The 18,721-nt window shown below is 39.4% G+C and overlaps 1 protein-coding gene across 5 annotated transcripts in view; it reads right to left on the reverse strand.

Annotated features, from left to right (window-relative positions):
- LOC139448012 (uncharacterized) overlaps positions 1-18,721 on the reverse strand; it is a 165,344-nt gene that overhangs the window by 143,719 nt on the left and 2,904 nt on the right. For 4 of the 5 annotated variants that reach the window (XM_071229517.1, XM_071229515.1, XM_071229514.1 and 1 more), the window contains exon 2: positions 17,690-17,745. Coding sequence is in view for 3 of the 5 variants with exons in the window: in XM_071229515.1 (XP_071085616.1) it covers positions 17,690-17,709 (20 nt within the window). In the remaining 2 variants the exon portion in view is untranslated. Of the gene's footprint in view, positions 1-17,685; positions 17,746-18,721 lie in introns of all 5 variants that reach the window. The other variant, XM_071229516.1, reaches the window with a different exon arrangement.

The raw sequence follows: 18,721 nt of genomic DNA on the forward strand, positions 1-18,721 counted from the left end.
CTCCTTGAAAATGGGGAAACAAAATACCAAAATTTTATGGAAAAAACTTAAAGTCATCAAGGGCACTTCCAAAACCTTCTCAGCCCCATCCTTTCCTAATCTAAATACTGACAAAGAAAAGCCTAATGCCATGGCTGCTCACTTCTCGGCCACTAGCAGCTCCGCCAACCATACCCCCCTCATGCAAGACACTATAAAAAACCACCCCACCTACTCCAGCAGACCACCCCTTACACACATGCCATTCAACAAAATAATAAATATTCATGAACTACAAACAGCCATCAATAACAAAAACACAGCCCCAGCCACAGGCCCAGATAACATCAGTTACACTATCCTTAATCACCTTCCCCCTAAAATTCAAAAACTTCTTCTACAACTATTTAATCAAATTTGGACATCTGGCTCCCTCCCCCACTCATGGAAAACAGCCCTAGTGGTACCGGTTCTTAAACCAGGCAAGCCCTCACGAGAACCGGATTCCTATCGCCCCATCTCACTAACATCCCATATCTGTAAAATAATGGAATCCATCATAAACAATAGATTAAAATTCCAAATTTCATCCCAAAACCTACTTAATGAGGACCAGAGTGGTTTTATGTCTAACCGACAAACTTTAGACCACGTTTTACATTTAGAACATGACGTTAAAACAGCACTCGCCCAGAAACAATACACTGGCCATTTTCATCGACTTTAGTAAAGCATTTGACATGGTTTGGCATCATGGCCTAATTCAAAAACTTAAAGAAAAAGCCAAAGATGGCAGAATTCTAAATTTCATTCACTCTTTCTTAACAGACAGAAACATTACAGTAAAAACTAAAAACACTCTATCTGACCCACATCAATTAGACAACGGCACCCCACAGGGAAGTATAATCTCACCAACTCTTTCAATTTTATGATTGACGACATTTTTCCATCTAAAACTAAAAATATAACCACTGCAAAATTTGCTGATGATATTTCCTTCTGGACGTCGTCAACATCTCTAAAACAAATCCAAAAAAGAATTCAACCCCTTCTTAAACATATAGAACTTTGGGCAGCCCAGTGGGGATTCCAAATTAACACTAAAAAGACCATTGGCTTACTCTTCAAAAACAGACACATGCCAAATTGTCCACCCAAACTCACCCTTAATGATCAAAACATCATATTCAAAAAGGAAGCTAAATTTCTGGGAATCACCTCTGACCGGCAACTAACATGGGCTCCCCATATTCATAACTTGGTCACATCCTGCCAAAAAGATTTAAATCTAATGAGAGCCATCAGCGGCTCTGATTGGGGCGCTGACAAACAAACACTACTAAACATATACAAATCACTAATTCAATCTAAAATTGACTATGCTGCTCCAGTCCTCAACTCCATATCAGAAAGACTTAACAATAAACTAAATTCCATTCAATATAAAGCCCTTAAAATAGCCCTGGGCACTAGAACCGGTACCGCACTAAATTCTCTCCAGTTAATATCAGGAACCACATCCATCCAACTTAGGCGCCATCAAACCACTCTCAACTACTGGGCTGGGGCCCAACAAAACCCCATCCTGAAACAAATCATCACCAAATACAACAATCTCAGACCTGCAACCCTAAAGAAATTCAAAAACAATCACACCCTAGCCCCATAGCTCTCACATCTATATAAACTCATTAAAACTTATAAACTAGAAAATATTAAACACACAGACCCATCAAACATATACATAAATGACAACCCCCCCCCCCCCCCCCGAAACAGACCTCTCACTCCATAAAACATTCATATCACACCCTGACACTAAAAACCTAGACAAAAAAGAAATATCAAATACCTACATATACCAAAACTGGCCCAACCACACCCATATCTACACTGATGCATCACAAACAAATAACAACATAACAGGACTAGGCATACAGATCACACAACCCACACCAATCACTACAAACTTCCACTATACAAACTATACACATATCATCACAGCTGAATTACTCGCTATACAATGTGCATATCATTACATAAAACTATCTAACGACACAAACTTCCTTATAATCTCAGACTCTTTAGGTGCATTAACCCAAATTCATAATAAAAAATCTAAATCAAGGCAAGACATAATAAATAACATTATAGACATACATACAAAAATCATAGAAACCAACAAAACAATAACTCTCCTATGGGCACCTGTACACACTGGCATAACAGGAAACCAACTAGCAGACACAGAAGCAAAATTAGCCACTACCCAACCATCACCAAGCATAAATTTCACCACTAGTAAAGCCGAGATCAAATCACTAATTAGAAAAAACACATTATCTCAAAATTTCAAAACTAATATTCAAAATTGTGAGTCAACTTTGACAAAATCCTTCTTCAATAAACCAGTCACAAAGTGACGCAACTTTACAAAGTCTATTTTAACAGAAAAAATCATAAACAGAATGTTAAGCGGCCAAATTAATCTAAACGAAACTCTCTATAAACAAAACAGACACCCACACCAAAACTGCATCCACTGCAATACACCTGAAAACCTAGACCAACGGAGTCAATCAGTTTATTCATATATAACTGTAAGGCCACAGGCCCAAAGTACAGAATACATGACAATGTTGAAGCGGTTAAAACCTAGACCACATATTCAACCATTGCTCACAATATAAACAACAACAAACACAATTATACAACTCTCTTCCCCCCAAGCTCAAAAACAACATGACACTGCTTCTTAACCCCTTCAATCATCCCGCTAAATTCTCCCATATAGCCACATTCCTTAAATCCACAAATCTCATAAGCAAACTTTAGAAAAATCCCAACAAACTACAGCCTAGTTACTATATACAAAATCCACACTTTTACAATTTAGGATCGGGATCCAAATTCTCAGCGCGGACCGACTTCTCCGACGTCCGCGCGAAAAATTCGCCCATATCCATACACTAATAACCATGACCGTTTACCCAGCCACCAACTCAAGCCCAGCTCCCACGCTCACGGCCAAGACTCCTCTCCAAAGTAAGTAAGTAAGTAAGTAAGTAAGTAAGTAAGTAAGTAAGTAAGTAAGTAAGCAACTTTGTTTTACAGTCGTGATGTTTAAGATTATTAACCACCCGGGAGAAGTCGATCCGATGGGTTGAATGATACGCAGGATGCAAAAGGAGGTAAGCGCAAGTACGGTACAGAAACTGATGTAAGTTGGGCTCTCTTAGTTTTCTGTATGCTTACACATCATCACGTCATACTGGATTTAATTTAGTTTCTGATTCTAATACTGCTAATCTTTGTCAGTGGCCAGTGAAAGTATCACAAGGGAAAATTCCAATATATACAAAATATACAATTTGTATATATGGTATATCCAAAAATATACAATTTTGTATATATGGTATATCCAAAAATATACAATTTTGTATATATGGATAGATTTAACCACTGCTCTACTCAGTTCCTTTTTACTGGATTCTCACAATATGTGGTTGATATTGAAAATATTACTAATAATACCGGACAGTATTATTGCATGTGACAAATATATTTTAAAACTAAGTTCATTATGACAACTATATTTGGAGTGTTTTACATAATAAAGAAATAGAAGATTTCAGCAGACTTTTGTAACTGTTAGATATATAATACGTACGCCTACTGTTTACAAATAAGATGATCTATACATACAAGTAGTTCAGAGTAGTTTTAAACAGTGACGGTAAAATAAATTTATCGTGAATAGCGGCAAATATGAATATATACAATTTAATATATATGTTTCTGTTATGTCATGGTATGTTGATTCTGAATCTAAGATATTGCTTGATATTGTTTGCCAAACAGTTGTATGCACTGTCCATCGTGATACTTCTACTTAAGTATATAAAAAAGGATGTTTGTTTAGACATGCGTTCATTGTAAACAACGGCGCCGTGTTTTCGTTTGCTGGTTAGCTTTTACAGGTCAAAAGCAAAGTTAATCGCATTACTTTCGTGACGCATTTTAGGCCTGTCATACAGTTCCTGAAACAAATATATCCAATACAGCCGATGCAAGTCAATCATATTTGGCAAGACTAGATTACTGCAGTTATATATTTTATCAATATAATCAAACAATTGGTTAATTTGGTTACACGTTTCATGATTGACAGTATTCGTGAAGAATATATAACAATTAGCCACAATTAGAGCCTTTGGTAGGAGTAGAGGGAATGATAAGCGTAGACTTGCTAAGTATTTTATGATATTCATGATAGCTCAAAAGAAACTTTGATTTATGTTTGTAGTACACCTAAAAAAGAGGGATAACACAAGTGATATATTAAGATGACATACAACTTATACATACGTACGTGTATAAACTACTATCAAACAGTGAGGGATCACAGGTGTTTGCATAGAGGTGAGCGTATCCTGCACCACCGGTGGAACAAACACACGCAAAGGCAAGTTAGATGTTAAACTCGAAAAACACGGAAACGATTAGCACAAGTCAAAACAGAGAATTTCATCGGACAAAACTCCATTTGCTACTTCTGTGGTGGTCACCAATCAACCCATTTTTACTTCCAAAAATAGCTTTAACCCATTTAAAGCTTTTGAGAAATTCAACAGTGTGGGTTTGGTCTGACAAAGCAAGAAGCACAAATGGGGCATGTTTCGGCCAATGATTAGAGTATTCTTGCGAGTCTAATGGTCCAACAGGAGTTATTTCTGCGACATGCTATTTCAAAACCCAAAATTCAGAGGGATATATATGAAAAGAAAGATTGAAATAATACAAATATAACTTCCTTCCAGGTGAAGGCTATCACTTGAAATCAAATTAACAAAGCAGATTTTAGTCAATGACACATCGCTTGGGGTAGAAGTTCATCTCTGTCACCATGCTATGGTATTTCTGGAAAGGAAAGTTAACTTACAAAGTTGTAATATACGTGAAAGGCTTAATGTTGCTGATTAAGCGCAAAGATATAAACTCTAACTGACTGCTCAGTAACATTCATGTAATATTAGTAATATTCAAATAAGTGTACTTGTTCTAGGTGTGTGTGACGTGGATACATATATATAAGCGTATAGAAGAAACGTCAACAAACTTGTAACTATGTATAAAATAATAAAAAAAACATCCTTCATATATAACTGATCTTATACCACCAGCTTTGTCACAGAAGGTCAGTTATAATCTCAGAAACCGCCATGATTTTGTAGTTCCTTTTGCACGGACATCTACGTTTAAAAGGTCTTATATTATAGATACATTAGGCCAATGGAATAATCTATCATCAAGAATCAGGGATAGTCCGTCAATATCTTATTTTATAGTTGTCGCATCTGAGCAGCCTACATCACCACCTATGCACTATAATTGCGGTGAGAGATCTACAAACATATTGCACACTAGATTGAGACACAATTGTAGCACACTAAATTCCAACCTGTTTCGTGTTAATTATCTGATACTATTTCCTGTAAATGCGGAGCTCCTTGTGAAAATTTATTCCATTTCTTCTTCCAATGTACCTTATATGATGATATTAGGGAGACATTACTGACAGCTATCGATAATCTTGGAGGACAAAAAACTCTAAATAGTATTCTTTTTTGTGATCCAAACTTAGATGTTTTCCTGAATACAAAAATATTCTTGTCTGTACACAAATTTATAGAAACGACTAACAGATTCAGTAGCTAGCATATTATTGTTTCCAAACTGTTAATCATTAATATTGTTAAATCTATATACAACACTAACATGTATAATATTAGCATATGTATGAGATGCACACTGTCTTCACTTTCCAGCACATTGTACATATCCTTCATATGAGCACTGTATATAAATTTATATTGCGCACTATGTTTCCGCAATGTGATGCTTCAACTGTAAATTGTTAATTTTCATTATGCAATATTATGTATAACTATATATAGGGAGAAGGTGGTAATAAGTGCTGCACTTGTGCCCAATCCCTTTGTCTTTTTGGACAATACAATATGTTTAATAATAAGAATAAGCAACCAATGTATTATGATCAGGGTCCATTGGTATCCCTTCAGCAAGTGCGAATCAGGTCCTAACACATCTGTTTTGTCATGTATCACGCGCTATACAGTCGAACCTCGCTTATCCGGACAATTGCTTTTTCTAAAATGTTGTCCGGATAAACGAGTTTCTGGATATCTGAATACCTTGCTATCTGACCAGAAGTCCTTCCCCTACCTCAATTCTACCGAGGCATATGTGAAATGAATGTCAAAAATATGATTTATGAAGGATCGACCAATTACTAATAAAATACATTGTGCTGTACAGACCTACACAGCATGCTGAGACAGCGCACTGCATTATTGAAACGGCTGAAGAAATGCATATGTAGCCTAGTTTAGACTATGAACTTGTTTTGTGTACAGATACGACGGCGAGGTTGGGGCAACCTGACATACATAAGCATTAATAGCCATGTTTACCTGTACTAGTTGAGAGCCAAGGTTGAAGTCATTCATGTGTGAAAAATGTTGTCGAGGCATCTGGCATAGATATAACACTAATCTATAGATGTGAATCCATTTGATGATACATCTGTGAGGTTTAAGTTGATTTTGAGAGCCCGGCCCAAGTCGACCGAACACTTCTGACATAGATTTTTTAAAGAAAATACAGTAAAAATGCTTGATTTTGAGCCCCTTGATTTCTGTAAATACGATGTACCGTGACATTAAAAAATGGTATATAGGTAGATATAACACTAATCTATAGATGTAAACATACTTGAAGATACATATGTGTGTTTAAAGTTGATTTTGATCGCCCGGGCCAAGTCGGACCCAACACAAGCCAAACACTTCTTATAGAGAGAATGTAGAGGGAAAAGGGCTTCTTTTTTGAGCACCGTGTTTGCTACTGCAATATGAGACACTAAAGTGTTATATAGGTAGATATGATATTATAATTAGTCTATAGATGTTAAGTATGTGTTGTAATTTTAGAAGCGCTTTGACAGTTATTAACACGTGTCGTGTCAGTCCTATGACATTCGCGAATATCCACTTGCAGAAAACATCCTGTGTTGGTTTAACATGAATTAGTAAAGGTTAATTAGGTATGCCAAACACGTTAATTAATGAAAGAAGAGTAGTCAAAAAACTGTCATTTCGAATTCCTGCCCAGGACATCACACCCCTGCACGCTAAGGTCGGTGAGAAACCTTCTCATCAAAGTAAAGACACAGTCAAGACACTGACTTTTCGGTATGAACTCTCGGTAGTAAGCTATAATTATCAGTTTAGTACATTGCTGAAGATACATTTTGATTCAAACTCAATTAAATGAGCAAAACTATCCGTTTCTGGACATTTGAGATCTGCCTAGATATGCACGTTTCGTTTTATTATTCTGCAATCCATTTTTAGTATTACCCGCTGGCCCGGCCCGGCCCGACTTTTCTTGGCCCGACTTTTAGGCAATCCCTCCCTATTCCGCGTAAAGGGAGAGCCACTCTTTATAACTTCCCCTTCATCACACATCCGTATTCTACCTTATAGCAGATCCACACTTTCTACCATTTTCTGACTGCACATCTGAATTCCACCTAATAGCAGATCCACTCTTTATAACCTGTCATTACACACTCGTTTCCACCTAACAGGAGTGCAATCTTTATAACGTCTGCTCATTACATTTCCGTATTTCTTCGAAAAGAAGATTCGGTCGTTACAACCTCTGTTCACTACACATCTGTATCCCATCTAAAGAAGATCCACACTTTATAATCTATTTTTATTACACATCAATATTCCACGTAAAAGGAGATCCACTCTTTATAACCTCCCCTCTTTACACATCGGTATTCTACCTAATAGCAGATCCACACTTTATACCATCTTTATAACCTCCCCTCATAGCACATTTATATTACACCAAATAGGAGATCCACTCCTTATACCCCCCCCCCCCTCATTAAATAAACGTATTTCATAAAATAGGAGATCCACAGGTTATAACCTCTGCTTATTGCAGATCCATATTCCACCTAATAGGAGGTCCACTCTTTGTAATCTCCTCCTTTTTACAGATCAAAATTCCACCAAATAGCAGATCCACCTTTTATAACATCTTCTCATTGCACAATCCTATTCCAACTAATTGCAGATCCAGATAACCTCCCAATATTACACACTCGTTTCCAACTAATAGGAGTGCAATTTTTTAACCTCTACTCATAACATTTCCGTATTTCACCGAATGGAAGATCCGATCGTTACAACATCTGCTCATTACACATCCGTATTCCATCCAATAGAAGATCCACACTTTACCCCCCACCCCCATTCTATATCCGCATCCCACCTAAAAGGTGATCCACACTTGATAATCTATTCTCATTACACATTCGCATTCCACGTAAAAGAAGATCCACTCTTTATAAACATCTTCTGACTACAAATCTGAATTCCACATAATAGCAGACCCACTCTTTGTAATCTCCCTTCATTTCACATCCGAATTCCACCTAATAGCAGATCGAATCTTTATAACCTCCCCTCAATACACATTCATATTCCACTTAATAGGAGATCCACACATTATAACCTCTCCTCATTACATAACCGTATTTCATAAAATAGGATATCCACATGTTATAACCTCTGCTCACTGCACATCCATATTCCACCTAATAGGAGATCGAATCTTTGTAATCTCTTCCTCCTTACACATCCGTATTCCACGAAAAAAAGAGATCTACAATCTCTATAACCTCTACTCATTACATTTCCGGATTTCATCGAATAGAAGATCCACTCGATACAACCTCTGTTCATTACTAATCCATATTCCATCCAATAGAAGATCCACACTTTATCCCCCCTCCCTCAGTCGATTTCCGTATCCCGCTTAAAAGGAGATCCACACTTTATAATCTATTCTGATCACGCATCTGAATTCCACCAATGAGCAGATCCACTTTTTATAAGATCTTTTCATTGCACAATCCTATTCAACCTAAAAGGAGATTCAGTCTTTATAGTCTCCCCTCATTACACATCCGTATTCCACGTAAAAGGAGATCCACTCTTTATAACCTCTCCTCATTACATATCCGTATTTCACCGAATAGAAGATCCACTCGTTATAACTTCAGTTCATCACACATCCGTATTCCATCCAATAGAAGATCCACACTTTATATCGATTGTACGATTCCGACTATATCATGACCAGGTGTTTATGAATCACCATGCAATAGTGATGACACGAGGCCCCACTTGCACAGAACAGTCTTAGTTACAGTTGATCTTAGGCGGCTACAATCAAATTTACAATCACCATACAAATGTCCCATTCCACTTGCACGAACTGATCTTAGTGCGATTGTAAGACGGCTTAGTTTTAAGATCGCGATCTTAGCTAAGATCGAAATCTTCAACGGTGGAGATGCGATTATCTTAAACTCGACTCCTGTCTACAGTTGTTTGCAGACACGCATAACTTGCCGCGCATACAGCAAGTGGAACCGGTATCGATGTACCTCCGTCCATCGCATCTTGCACAGTTTTAAGAAAGGTCCCAATTATTTGAAGGAAACGATTACTGGAATGATGGCATTTATTTTTGTCGGCATTAATACTGTCGTGATTTAGGATTGTTTTGTATTGCAACTGGAGAAATACCTAATCGTGTTTTATCAAAAATATTGAAATACGAATAAATACATTATTTAGTGACATAATTATTATGAAAATTAAAATGAATAATAATAATATGTCCTAACATACCACGTAAATGTATGATCTTCATCTATTTGGGGGAGCTTTTCGTAAAATCCTAAATATATCCTTCATGTTTTCGTTTCGTTGCTATAAGAAAGGATGTTAGGCCTACATTTTCAAAACACAGAAAGACGGAGAATTTCAAGAATGCATGGACGGGAAATAAGAATAATGAATATTATAAATGTTTCGAGAAAGCAGTTGTTCAATATGTATTCACTGGGTATTAATTATATTGATAACTATTTTTTTAAAGTTGCTATTTACGGGATATTTCACACAAATTTCAAATGTCTCATCATGTGTATTTGCTTGTTTGATGAATACTTGTATTTTATTTCTTTTAAATTCAGATATTAAAACCTCTTGTCCCCGTCCAACTCGATTTTAGATTTAAACAAGTATGGTTTTGCTCTTCAACTTGTATTTATTTGTCGATTAATTTAATGATAAATGAAAGACAAAATAACTTACACGAATGTGACCCAAAAGAAATATAGGGTGAGCTCAGCGATTCTACAACATTGATACACTGGGCAAGGTAGATTGTACTCTACGGGCTTATACAAAGGGAAACGATTGTAGCTACAATCGCTTTGTGCAAGTGGATGGCGATTGTAGCCGAAGCCTAAGATCGCGATCTTAAGGGTTTACAATAATTGTAGCGCTAAGATCGGTTTGTGCAAGTGGACCCAGGTGTTCGCGGAAGCGTGCATATTTAGATTGTTCACGAGTATGTGCACATTATTGAGAAGCAGGCTGTATACAATGAGTCAATGCAGTTAGTTGACAAGGAATAAAGACACATAGATACCACTGTTACATGTAAGTTATATAATAATGGTCGGGGGTAGGCGGCCCACTCGGGGAGAAGTTAGTTATCTGGTAGTAGTAAAGGGTGGGGTAGGCGAAATGTTAGTTATGTGGTAGTGGTGAGGGGATGTTCGTCCAGTTTGGGAAATGTTAGATATTTTATAGCGGTGAGGGGATGTTCGTCCAGTTTGTGAAATGATAGTTATGTGGTAGTGGTGAGGGGTTGTTCGTCAAGTTGGGGAAATGTTAGTTATGTGGTAGTGGTGAGGGGTTGTTCGTCCAGTTGGGGAAATGTTGATTATGTGGTAGTGGTGAGGGGTTGTTTGTCCAGTAGGAGATATGTTAGTTATGTGGTAGTGGTGAGGTGATGTTCGTCCAGTAGGAGATATGTTAGTTATGTGGTAGTGGTGAGGGGATGTTCGTCCAGTTGGGGAAATGTTAGTTATGTGGTAGTGGTGAGGGGTTGTTCGTCCAGTTGGGGAAATGTTAGTTATGTGGTAGTGGTGAGGGGTTGTTCGTCCAGTTGGGGAAATGTTAGTTATGTGGTACTGGTGAGGGGTTGTTCGTCCAGTTGGGGAAATGTTAATTAGGTGGTAGTGGTGAGGTGATGTTCGTCCAGTAGGAGAAATGTTAGTTATGTGGTAGTGGTGAGGGGATGTTCGTCAAGTTGGGGAAATGTTAGCTATGTGGTAGTGGTAAGGGGATGTTCGTCCAGTAGGAGAAATATTAGTTATGTGGTAGTGGTGAGGGGATGTTCGTCCAGTTGGGGAAATGTTAGTTATGTGGTAGTGGTGAGGGGATGTTCGTCCAGTTGGGGAAATGTTAGTTATGGGGTAGTGGTGAGGGGATGTTCGTCCAGTTGGGGAAATGTTAATTCTGTGGTAGTGGTGAGGGGATGTTCGTCCAGTAGGAGAAATGTTAGTTATGTGGTAGTGGTGACGGGATGTGCGTCCAGTTGGGGAAATGTTAGATATTTTATACTGGTGAGGGGATGTTCGTCCAGTTGGGGAAATGTTAGTTATGTGGTAGTGGTGAGGTGTTGTTCGTCCAGTTGGGGAAATGTTAGTTATGTGGTAGTGGTGAGGGGTTGTTCGTCCACTAGGGGAAATGTTAATTATGCGGTAGTGGTGAGGGGATGTTCGTCCAGTAGGAGAAATGTTAGTTATGTGGAAGTGGTGAGGGGATGTTCGTCCAGTAGGTGAAATGTTAGTTATGTGGTAGTGGTGAGGGGTGGGGTAGGGGAAATGTTAGTTATGTGGTAGTGGTGAGGGGTTGTTCGTCCACTAGGGGAAATGTTAGTTATGTGGTAGTGGTGAGGGGTTGTTCGTCCAGTTTGGGAAATGTTAGTTATGTGGTAGTGGTGAGGGGTTGTTCGTCCAGTTGGGGAAATGTTAGTTATGTGGTAGTTGTGAGGGGTTGTTCGTCCACTAGGGGAAATGTTAGTTATGTGGTAGTGGTGAGGGGTTGTTTGTCCAGTTTGGGAAATGATAGTTATGTGGTAGTGGTGAGGGGTTGTTCGTCCAGTTGGGGAAATGTTGATTATGTGGTAGTGGTGAGGGGTTGTTCGTCCAGTAGGAGATATGTTAGTTATGTGGTAGTGGTGAGGTGATGTTCGTCCAGTAGGAGATATGTTAGTTATGTGGTAGTGGTGAGGGGATGTTCGTCCAGTTGGGGAAATGTTAGTTATGTGGTAGTGGTGAGGGGTTGTTCGTCCAGTTGGGGAAATGTTAGTTATGTGGTAGTGGTGAGGGGTTGTTCGTCCAGTTGGGGAAATGTTAGTTATGTGGTACTGGTGAGGGGTTGTTCGTCCAGTTGGGGAAATGTTAATTAGGTGGTAGTGGTGAGGTGATGTTCGTCCAGTAGGAGAAATGTTAGTTATGTGGTAGTGGTGAGGGGATGTTCGTCAAGTTGGGGAAATGTTAGCTATGTGGTAGTGGTAAGGGGATGTTCGTCCAGTAGGAGAAATATTAGTTATGTGGTAGTGGTGAGGGGATGTTCGTCCAGTTGGGGAAATGTTAGTTATGTGGTAGTGGTGAGGGGATGTTCGTCCAGTTGGGGAAATGTTAGTTATGGGGTAGTGGTGAGGGGATGTTCGTCCAGTTGGGGAAATGTTAATTCTGTGGTAGTGGTGAGGGGATGTTCGTCCAGTAGGAGAAATGTTAGTTATGTGGTAGTGGTGACGGGATGTGCGTCCAGTTGGGGAAATGTTAGATATTTTATACTGGTGAGGGGATGTTCGTCCAGTTGGGGAAATGTTAGCTATGTGGTAGTGGTGAGGGGATGTTCGTCCAGTAGGAGAAATATTAGTTATGTGGTAGTGGTGAGGGGATGTTCGTCCAGTTGGGGAAATGTTAGTTATGTGGTAGTGGTGAGGGGATGTTCGTCCATTAGGGGAAATGTTAGTTATGTGGTAGTGGTGAGGGGATGTTCGTCCAGTTGGGGAAATGTTAATTCTGTGGTAGTGGTGAGGGGATGTTCGTCCAGTAGGAGAAATGTTAGTTATGTGGTAGTGGTGACGGGATGTGCGTCCAGTTGGGGAAATGTTAGATATTTTATACTGGTGAGGGGATGTTCGTCCAGTTGGGGAAATGTTAGTTATGTGGTAGTGGTGAGGTGTTGTTCGTCCAGTTGGGGAAATGATATTTATGTGGTAGTGGTGAGGGGTTGTTCGTCTACTAGGCGAAATGTTAGTTATGTGGTAGTGGTGAGGGGTTGTTCGTCCAGTTGGGGAAATGTTAGCTATGTGGTAGTGGTGAGGGGATGTTCGTCCAGTAGGAGAAATATTAGTTATGTGGTAGTGGTGAGGGGATGTTCGTCCAGTTGGGGAAATGTTAGTTATGTGGTAGTGGTGAGGGGATGTTCGTCCAGTAGGGGAAATGTTAGTTATGTGGTAGTGGTGAGGGGATGTTCGTCCAGTTGGGGAAATGTTAGTTATGTGGTAGTGGTGAGGGGATGTTCGTCCAGTAGGAGAAATGTTAGTTATGTGGTAGTGGTGACGGGATGTACGTCCAGTTTGGGAAATGTTAGATATTTTATACTGGTGAGGGGATGTTCGTCCAGTTGGGGAAATGTTAGTTATGTGGTAGTGGTGAGGGGATGTTCGTCCAGTTGGGGAAATGTTAGTTATGTGGTAGTGGTGAGGGGATGTTCGTCCAGTTGGGGAAATGTTAGTTATGTGGTAGTGGTGAAGGGTTGTTCGTCCAGTTTTGGAAATGTTAGTTATGTGGTAGTGGTGAGGGGATGTTCGTCCAGTTGGGGAAATGCTAGTTATGTGGTAGTGGTGAAGGGTTGTTCGTCCAGTTGGGGAAATGTTAGTTATGTGGTAGTGGTGAGGGGATGTTCGTCCAGTTGGGGAAATGCTAGTTATGTGGTAGTGGTGAAGGGTTGTTCGTCCAGTTTGGGAAATGTTAGCTATGTGGTAGTGGTGAGGGGATGTTTTTCCAGTTGGGGAAATGTTAGTTTTGTGGTAGTGGTGAGGGGCTGTTCGTCCAGTTGGTGAAATGTTAGTTATGTGGTAGTGGTGAGGGGTTGTTCGTCCAGTTGGGGAAATGTTAGATATTTTATGGTGGTGAGGGGATATTCGTCCAGTTGGGGAAATGTTAGTTATGTGGTAGTGGTGAAAGGTCGTTGGTCGACTAGGAGAGATGTAAGTAATGAGGTGTTCGGGGCAGGTGGCCCAGAAGGTGAAAGGTTAATTGTGTTATAGTGGTGAGGGGTAGGTGGTCCACTGGGGGAGATGTAAGTTATGTTGTAGTGGTCGGGAGTAGATGCACTGTTCATCAAGAAGCCCGTCCACTAGGGGAGATGCTAGTTATGTAATACTGATCGGTGGTCTGATCATTGGATATTCTGCTGACATTTTTTCTAAAATTATGTATTCCCGAAATTTGTGGAAATGGAGAAAATATGTCCCCAGATCTTACAAAACATATCCTTCACTGGACAAAGAGAAGTTTTCCCATCAGCAGAAAATCGCCATTATCCTCTTTGGTACACCTAATGGTTATTAAGAGCATTAATGTTATCAGAAATGTCTGTCTGTTCCTATATCATGTCAGTATGAAATTGATGTATTGTTGTGCCTTTCCGAACTTGCGTGGTGGCAGCGTCGATCGAGCCTCGTCACCGAGAGGTACTTCACACACATACGTTAGCAATCAATCCGTCTCATACTGTACAGGAAACTGACACTGATTGTATCATCGTCGTGCGACAGTCAGCATGGCTAACAGGCATCGCGCCCCTAAGTAGTGGTGCTTGACAAAAGATTGAGGCTGTCAACTCCTTTGAAAATTTGAGACACAACATAGTATATACTCTCTCATTAGATCATAACTTTGATCCCTTTCTTGTGGCCGGCGCAACAAGGGGCAAGAAAACTCTCAGTAATACACACCATGTCGGTACACTGAAGAAGACGATGAGCTGACTCGCTGGCTCGAGAATTTCATCCTTCTCACATGGCTCCAGTTGCTCAATCAAGTCTTGTCATTTGCTATCGTAACTTTACTACCCGGCAGTTGCTCAACCCGAATAGAGCCTCAGCCTCGACAAAGGTATGTCCATTGTGTAAAAGGGCATGATGTATTTACGTCAATCACTTCCTAAGCCAGTGTACTTCCTTACCTGCGTCAGATCGCCGTTACATGGCCAAAGCAGGAGAAATTGTGAACATTCTTGATGATTCGCCTTTTGAAAGTGATTCTGTCAGCTTGTCTGAAACTTTCCTATCTGACGAAGCTCATCCTATGCCCACACCAAGGTCACGTCTATGCGCGTCCAAGTGAGACAATCACCACATATGACTGTCTTTTATGGTCATCGCGTCGCTAGCTTTACCTGGAAAGTGGCGCAACAGGAAACATGATCCTTCTTGCTGCAGCTAAAATGTATAGAGTATATCTATAACAAATGCAATCTCCAGCAGGAGGGTATCGTTGCTAAATTGGAGTATGACCTCTATTGTTGGTACTGGCGACGTGTCCTAGATGCACTGTACATCAACAACTTACGACATTCATCGGTCCGTCATCAGTTATTATGCTTGGATGGATATGTGAACAAGGCACAATCAGATCTAGACGCTTTGGACATCTGCATTTTCCACATGTCCACCTCCTGAGCTGGTGAGTCAAGTTGCAGCAGGATAATGCCCGCCCACACGCTGTATGTGTTGCAACGGGCTTTTTGAGGCAGCATTACATTGCGGCTTTTCCTCCAGACCTCTGCCCCCTAGAACATGTCTGGGATGAGATGTATACGACGCATAAGACAGGACCAGAACCAGCTAACTCGCCTCGTTGCGTACTCGCCTGTATCAACGCAAATGGTAGCCACACCCAATATTGAAATTGTCAATTGAATTGTTACACTATCCATTTCTTAGGGTGTATCGCTCTGTCTCCGGTTACCAGGTATGGGTTTTGACAATGATGTTGTTTTGATAAAACATTGATCAGACGAATGACCACATATTATGCTGATATTTTCAATATTTTCAATATACCCCTTTATATGAAGCACAGTTATTTTCCCCGTTTGTATATTTATATATATATCATATCTCATGATGTCTGATAACCATAATTTCACTCGTTCTTTCGTATATGACTGGCTTCTATATAATTCTTGTGAAGTTTCATGGAGTAATGAAGGAAGGAGTGATATTACGTAAACAACAGCTAGGTTAAGTGAAGGCAGATAATATACAAGCTCGTGCCTTCCACTTTTTCTTAAGTTTTAACAATATTGTATATAATGCAAAACTGCCATGACTAGCTATGAAGTTTTATGTATTTATAAGTGCTACTCTGTACACAGCTATCACACACAACAAACTTAAGAGAAAACTACATTCCGTGATCGATAAGGCATTTGTCACTAAACTCAATAACTAAAAGTATATATATAGTTAAACATCTGTTTACAAAGGTTCGGCACAAGTCAAAAATAAAAATAAATGTCATCTGAGGTTTCCCGAGAAAACAGTGTGAAATGATGGACCGTCCTCACAGATAACATATATTAGACATTTAGGCAAGAAGTGGGCATACCCATGGGCATCAATTGTGCTACCCTTCTTCCTGATCTGTTTCTTTTGGCATATGAATAGGAAGTTCAGCTCGGATTGGAAAATCAAAACAAGGGACTTTGACCAAGACGTTTGAGTATATCTATAAACAAATGTGAAATTTGGGTCAAGTCAGTTCACATTTAAAACCGACATGAGTTGAAATAGGAATTTCGTTTCCTGATATGTACACCATTGTACACTAAGGCGGACTTCTACTGGTTATTAGGCGTTATAATACCTTGCATCTTCATTGTGTTCAATTCAAATGTTGAGGATTCAAAAACATGGTGATGACACCATTATTCAAGTGGATGAATGCATTGTAAGGCGTAGTTAAACAAAACATATGGTTCTCTTACAAACTTCTATAAGTATATCAGCAGTAGAAGAATCAGCAATACCTACCAGCTGCGATCACATAATATAAATGATCAAATATTTCATGACTATTACAGCGACATGTCCATGTACAGGTTGTAACACCGTTGTCAATCCAAACCAGACAATTCAGTGATTAATGATAGCATCTCGTCTGGGCTGGAACATTGACAGATACTACCTCGTATATTCCTGATTGCTACGTTAAACAGCAACATATGTCCAACATAATATGTATGTTGACATGCCATGCAGGACTGTGTCACGATATATATACATGTGGCCCTCAATTCAGCCAGTTAGTCATGTATCACGAACGTCTGTTGTGCAGATTCTTCTGCTATAATAGTTTGCATGTTAAGCTTTAACTAGAATGACTATGAACCGTGCTTAATAGTAAAAACGCATATCAGCCAGGATCTTTTAAGTCAGGGGACTATGTACTGGGCAGATTGACACACAGAACGAATCATACGAGTCACTGCAAACGTACTGTGAAATCGAGGAAGGGGATGTGGAGGGAAAGTATACACAAGCAAGATGTAAACGAGAAATGCCTGAAATGGAGTCTGTTGCTGATGTTAGCTTGACACTGGAAGAAGCCACCTAAAAAGAGTATTTTGCTGTTGATGACTTTTCCTTCACCTACTTGGTGCTTGATCTCCTCATCGACGCCGCCACACACAAGTAGTAACTGTTTAACACCTGAAAAAGGATGAACATGATAGTTAATGTCTTATTGTGTAAACAGGTATAAGGTGATTGGCAAAGTCAGGCGTCATGCGCATTCAACGCATAATTTTATAAAATAGCTCATCAAAATGTTCTGTAAGGGGTCTGTTTGCGCCGTAGTTATTTCCACCTTCACAACCACGTTTACGTTGACTGACATATAACGGTTTAATATCATCATTACAAAAAATGAATCGCCGATTTGCAGCCATCTTTGTTTACACTACCGTACTCATTCATGCCAAGGTGAAGATCTGGGGTAAAATAGGTCTTCAGCAACCCATGCTTGTCGTAAAAGGCAACTTTTTTTGTCGGGTCGGGTGGTCAGGCACGCTGACATGGTTGATGCATGTCATCGTATCCCAATTGCGTTGATTGATGCTCTGGTCAAGACTCGATTATTTACAGACCGCCGTCATACAGCTGGAATATTGCTGAGTGCGGCGTTAAACAACAAAACAAAGAAATCATTAAAAAATCGATTGTTTTTTTTTTTCAATTCAACGTTCCTTTTCCGTATTATTGATCGAGCGATACCGTTTTTTTTCTTGTGTATAGTGCACACTTAAATATATTTTATTTGCTATTTGAACATTGTACAGTCAGAAACTAAAACGTATTTCTTCAGGTGAATGTTCGTGAAGGAGATAACAAAACCGGTCAATAAAATTAGAAATTTGCGATGAAATATATCACTAGACACGATGATTTACCATTGCAATTGTATTTCTTGTTGTGCCAGTAATTGTTCTATATGCAGAGATTAAGATATAGCCTTAATGTCATATACAAAAGTTTGAATGTTATCATTTACACTGCAAAATCTTTCCCTAAGCCTATGATTATGCTACTGGCAATGTTGGTCAACAATTCACAATAATTATCATAAGGGTGTTGCACAGTATACAGAGTATCATAACATTTAATAATTTATCTAGTCTTTACCACT

Source organism: Haliotis cracherodii, unplaced genomic scaffold, assembly GCF_022045235.1.
Source record: "Haliotis cracherodii isolate W230 unplaced genomic scaffold, xgHalCrac1.p SCAF_7, whole genome shotgun sequence".
Taxonomy (NCBI): Eukaryota; Metazoa; Mollusca; class Gastropoda; order Lepetellida; family Haliotidae; genus Haliotis; species Haliotis cracherodii.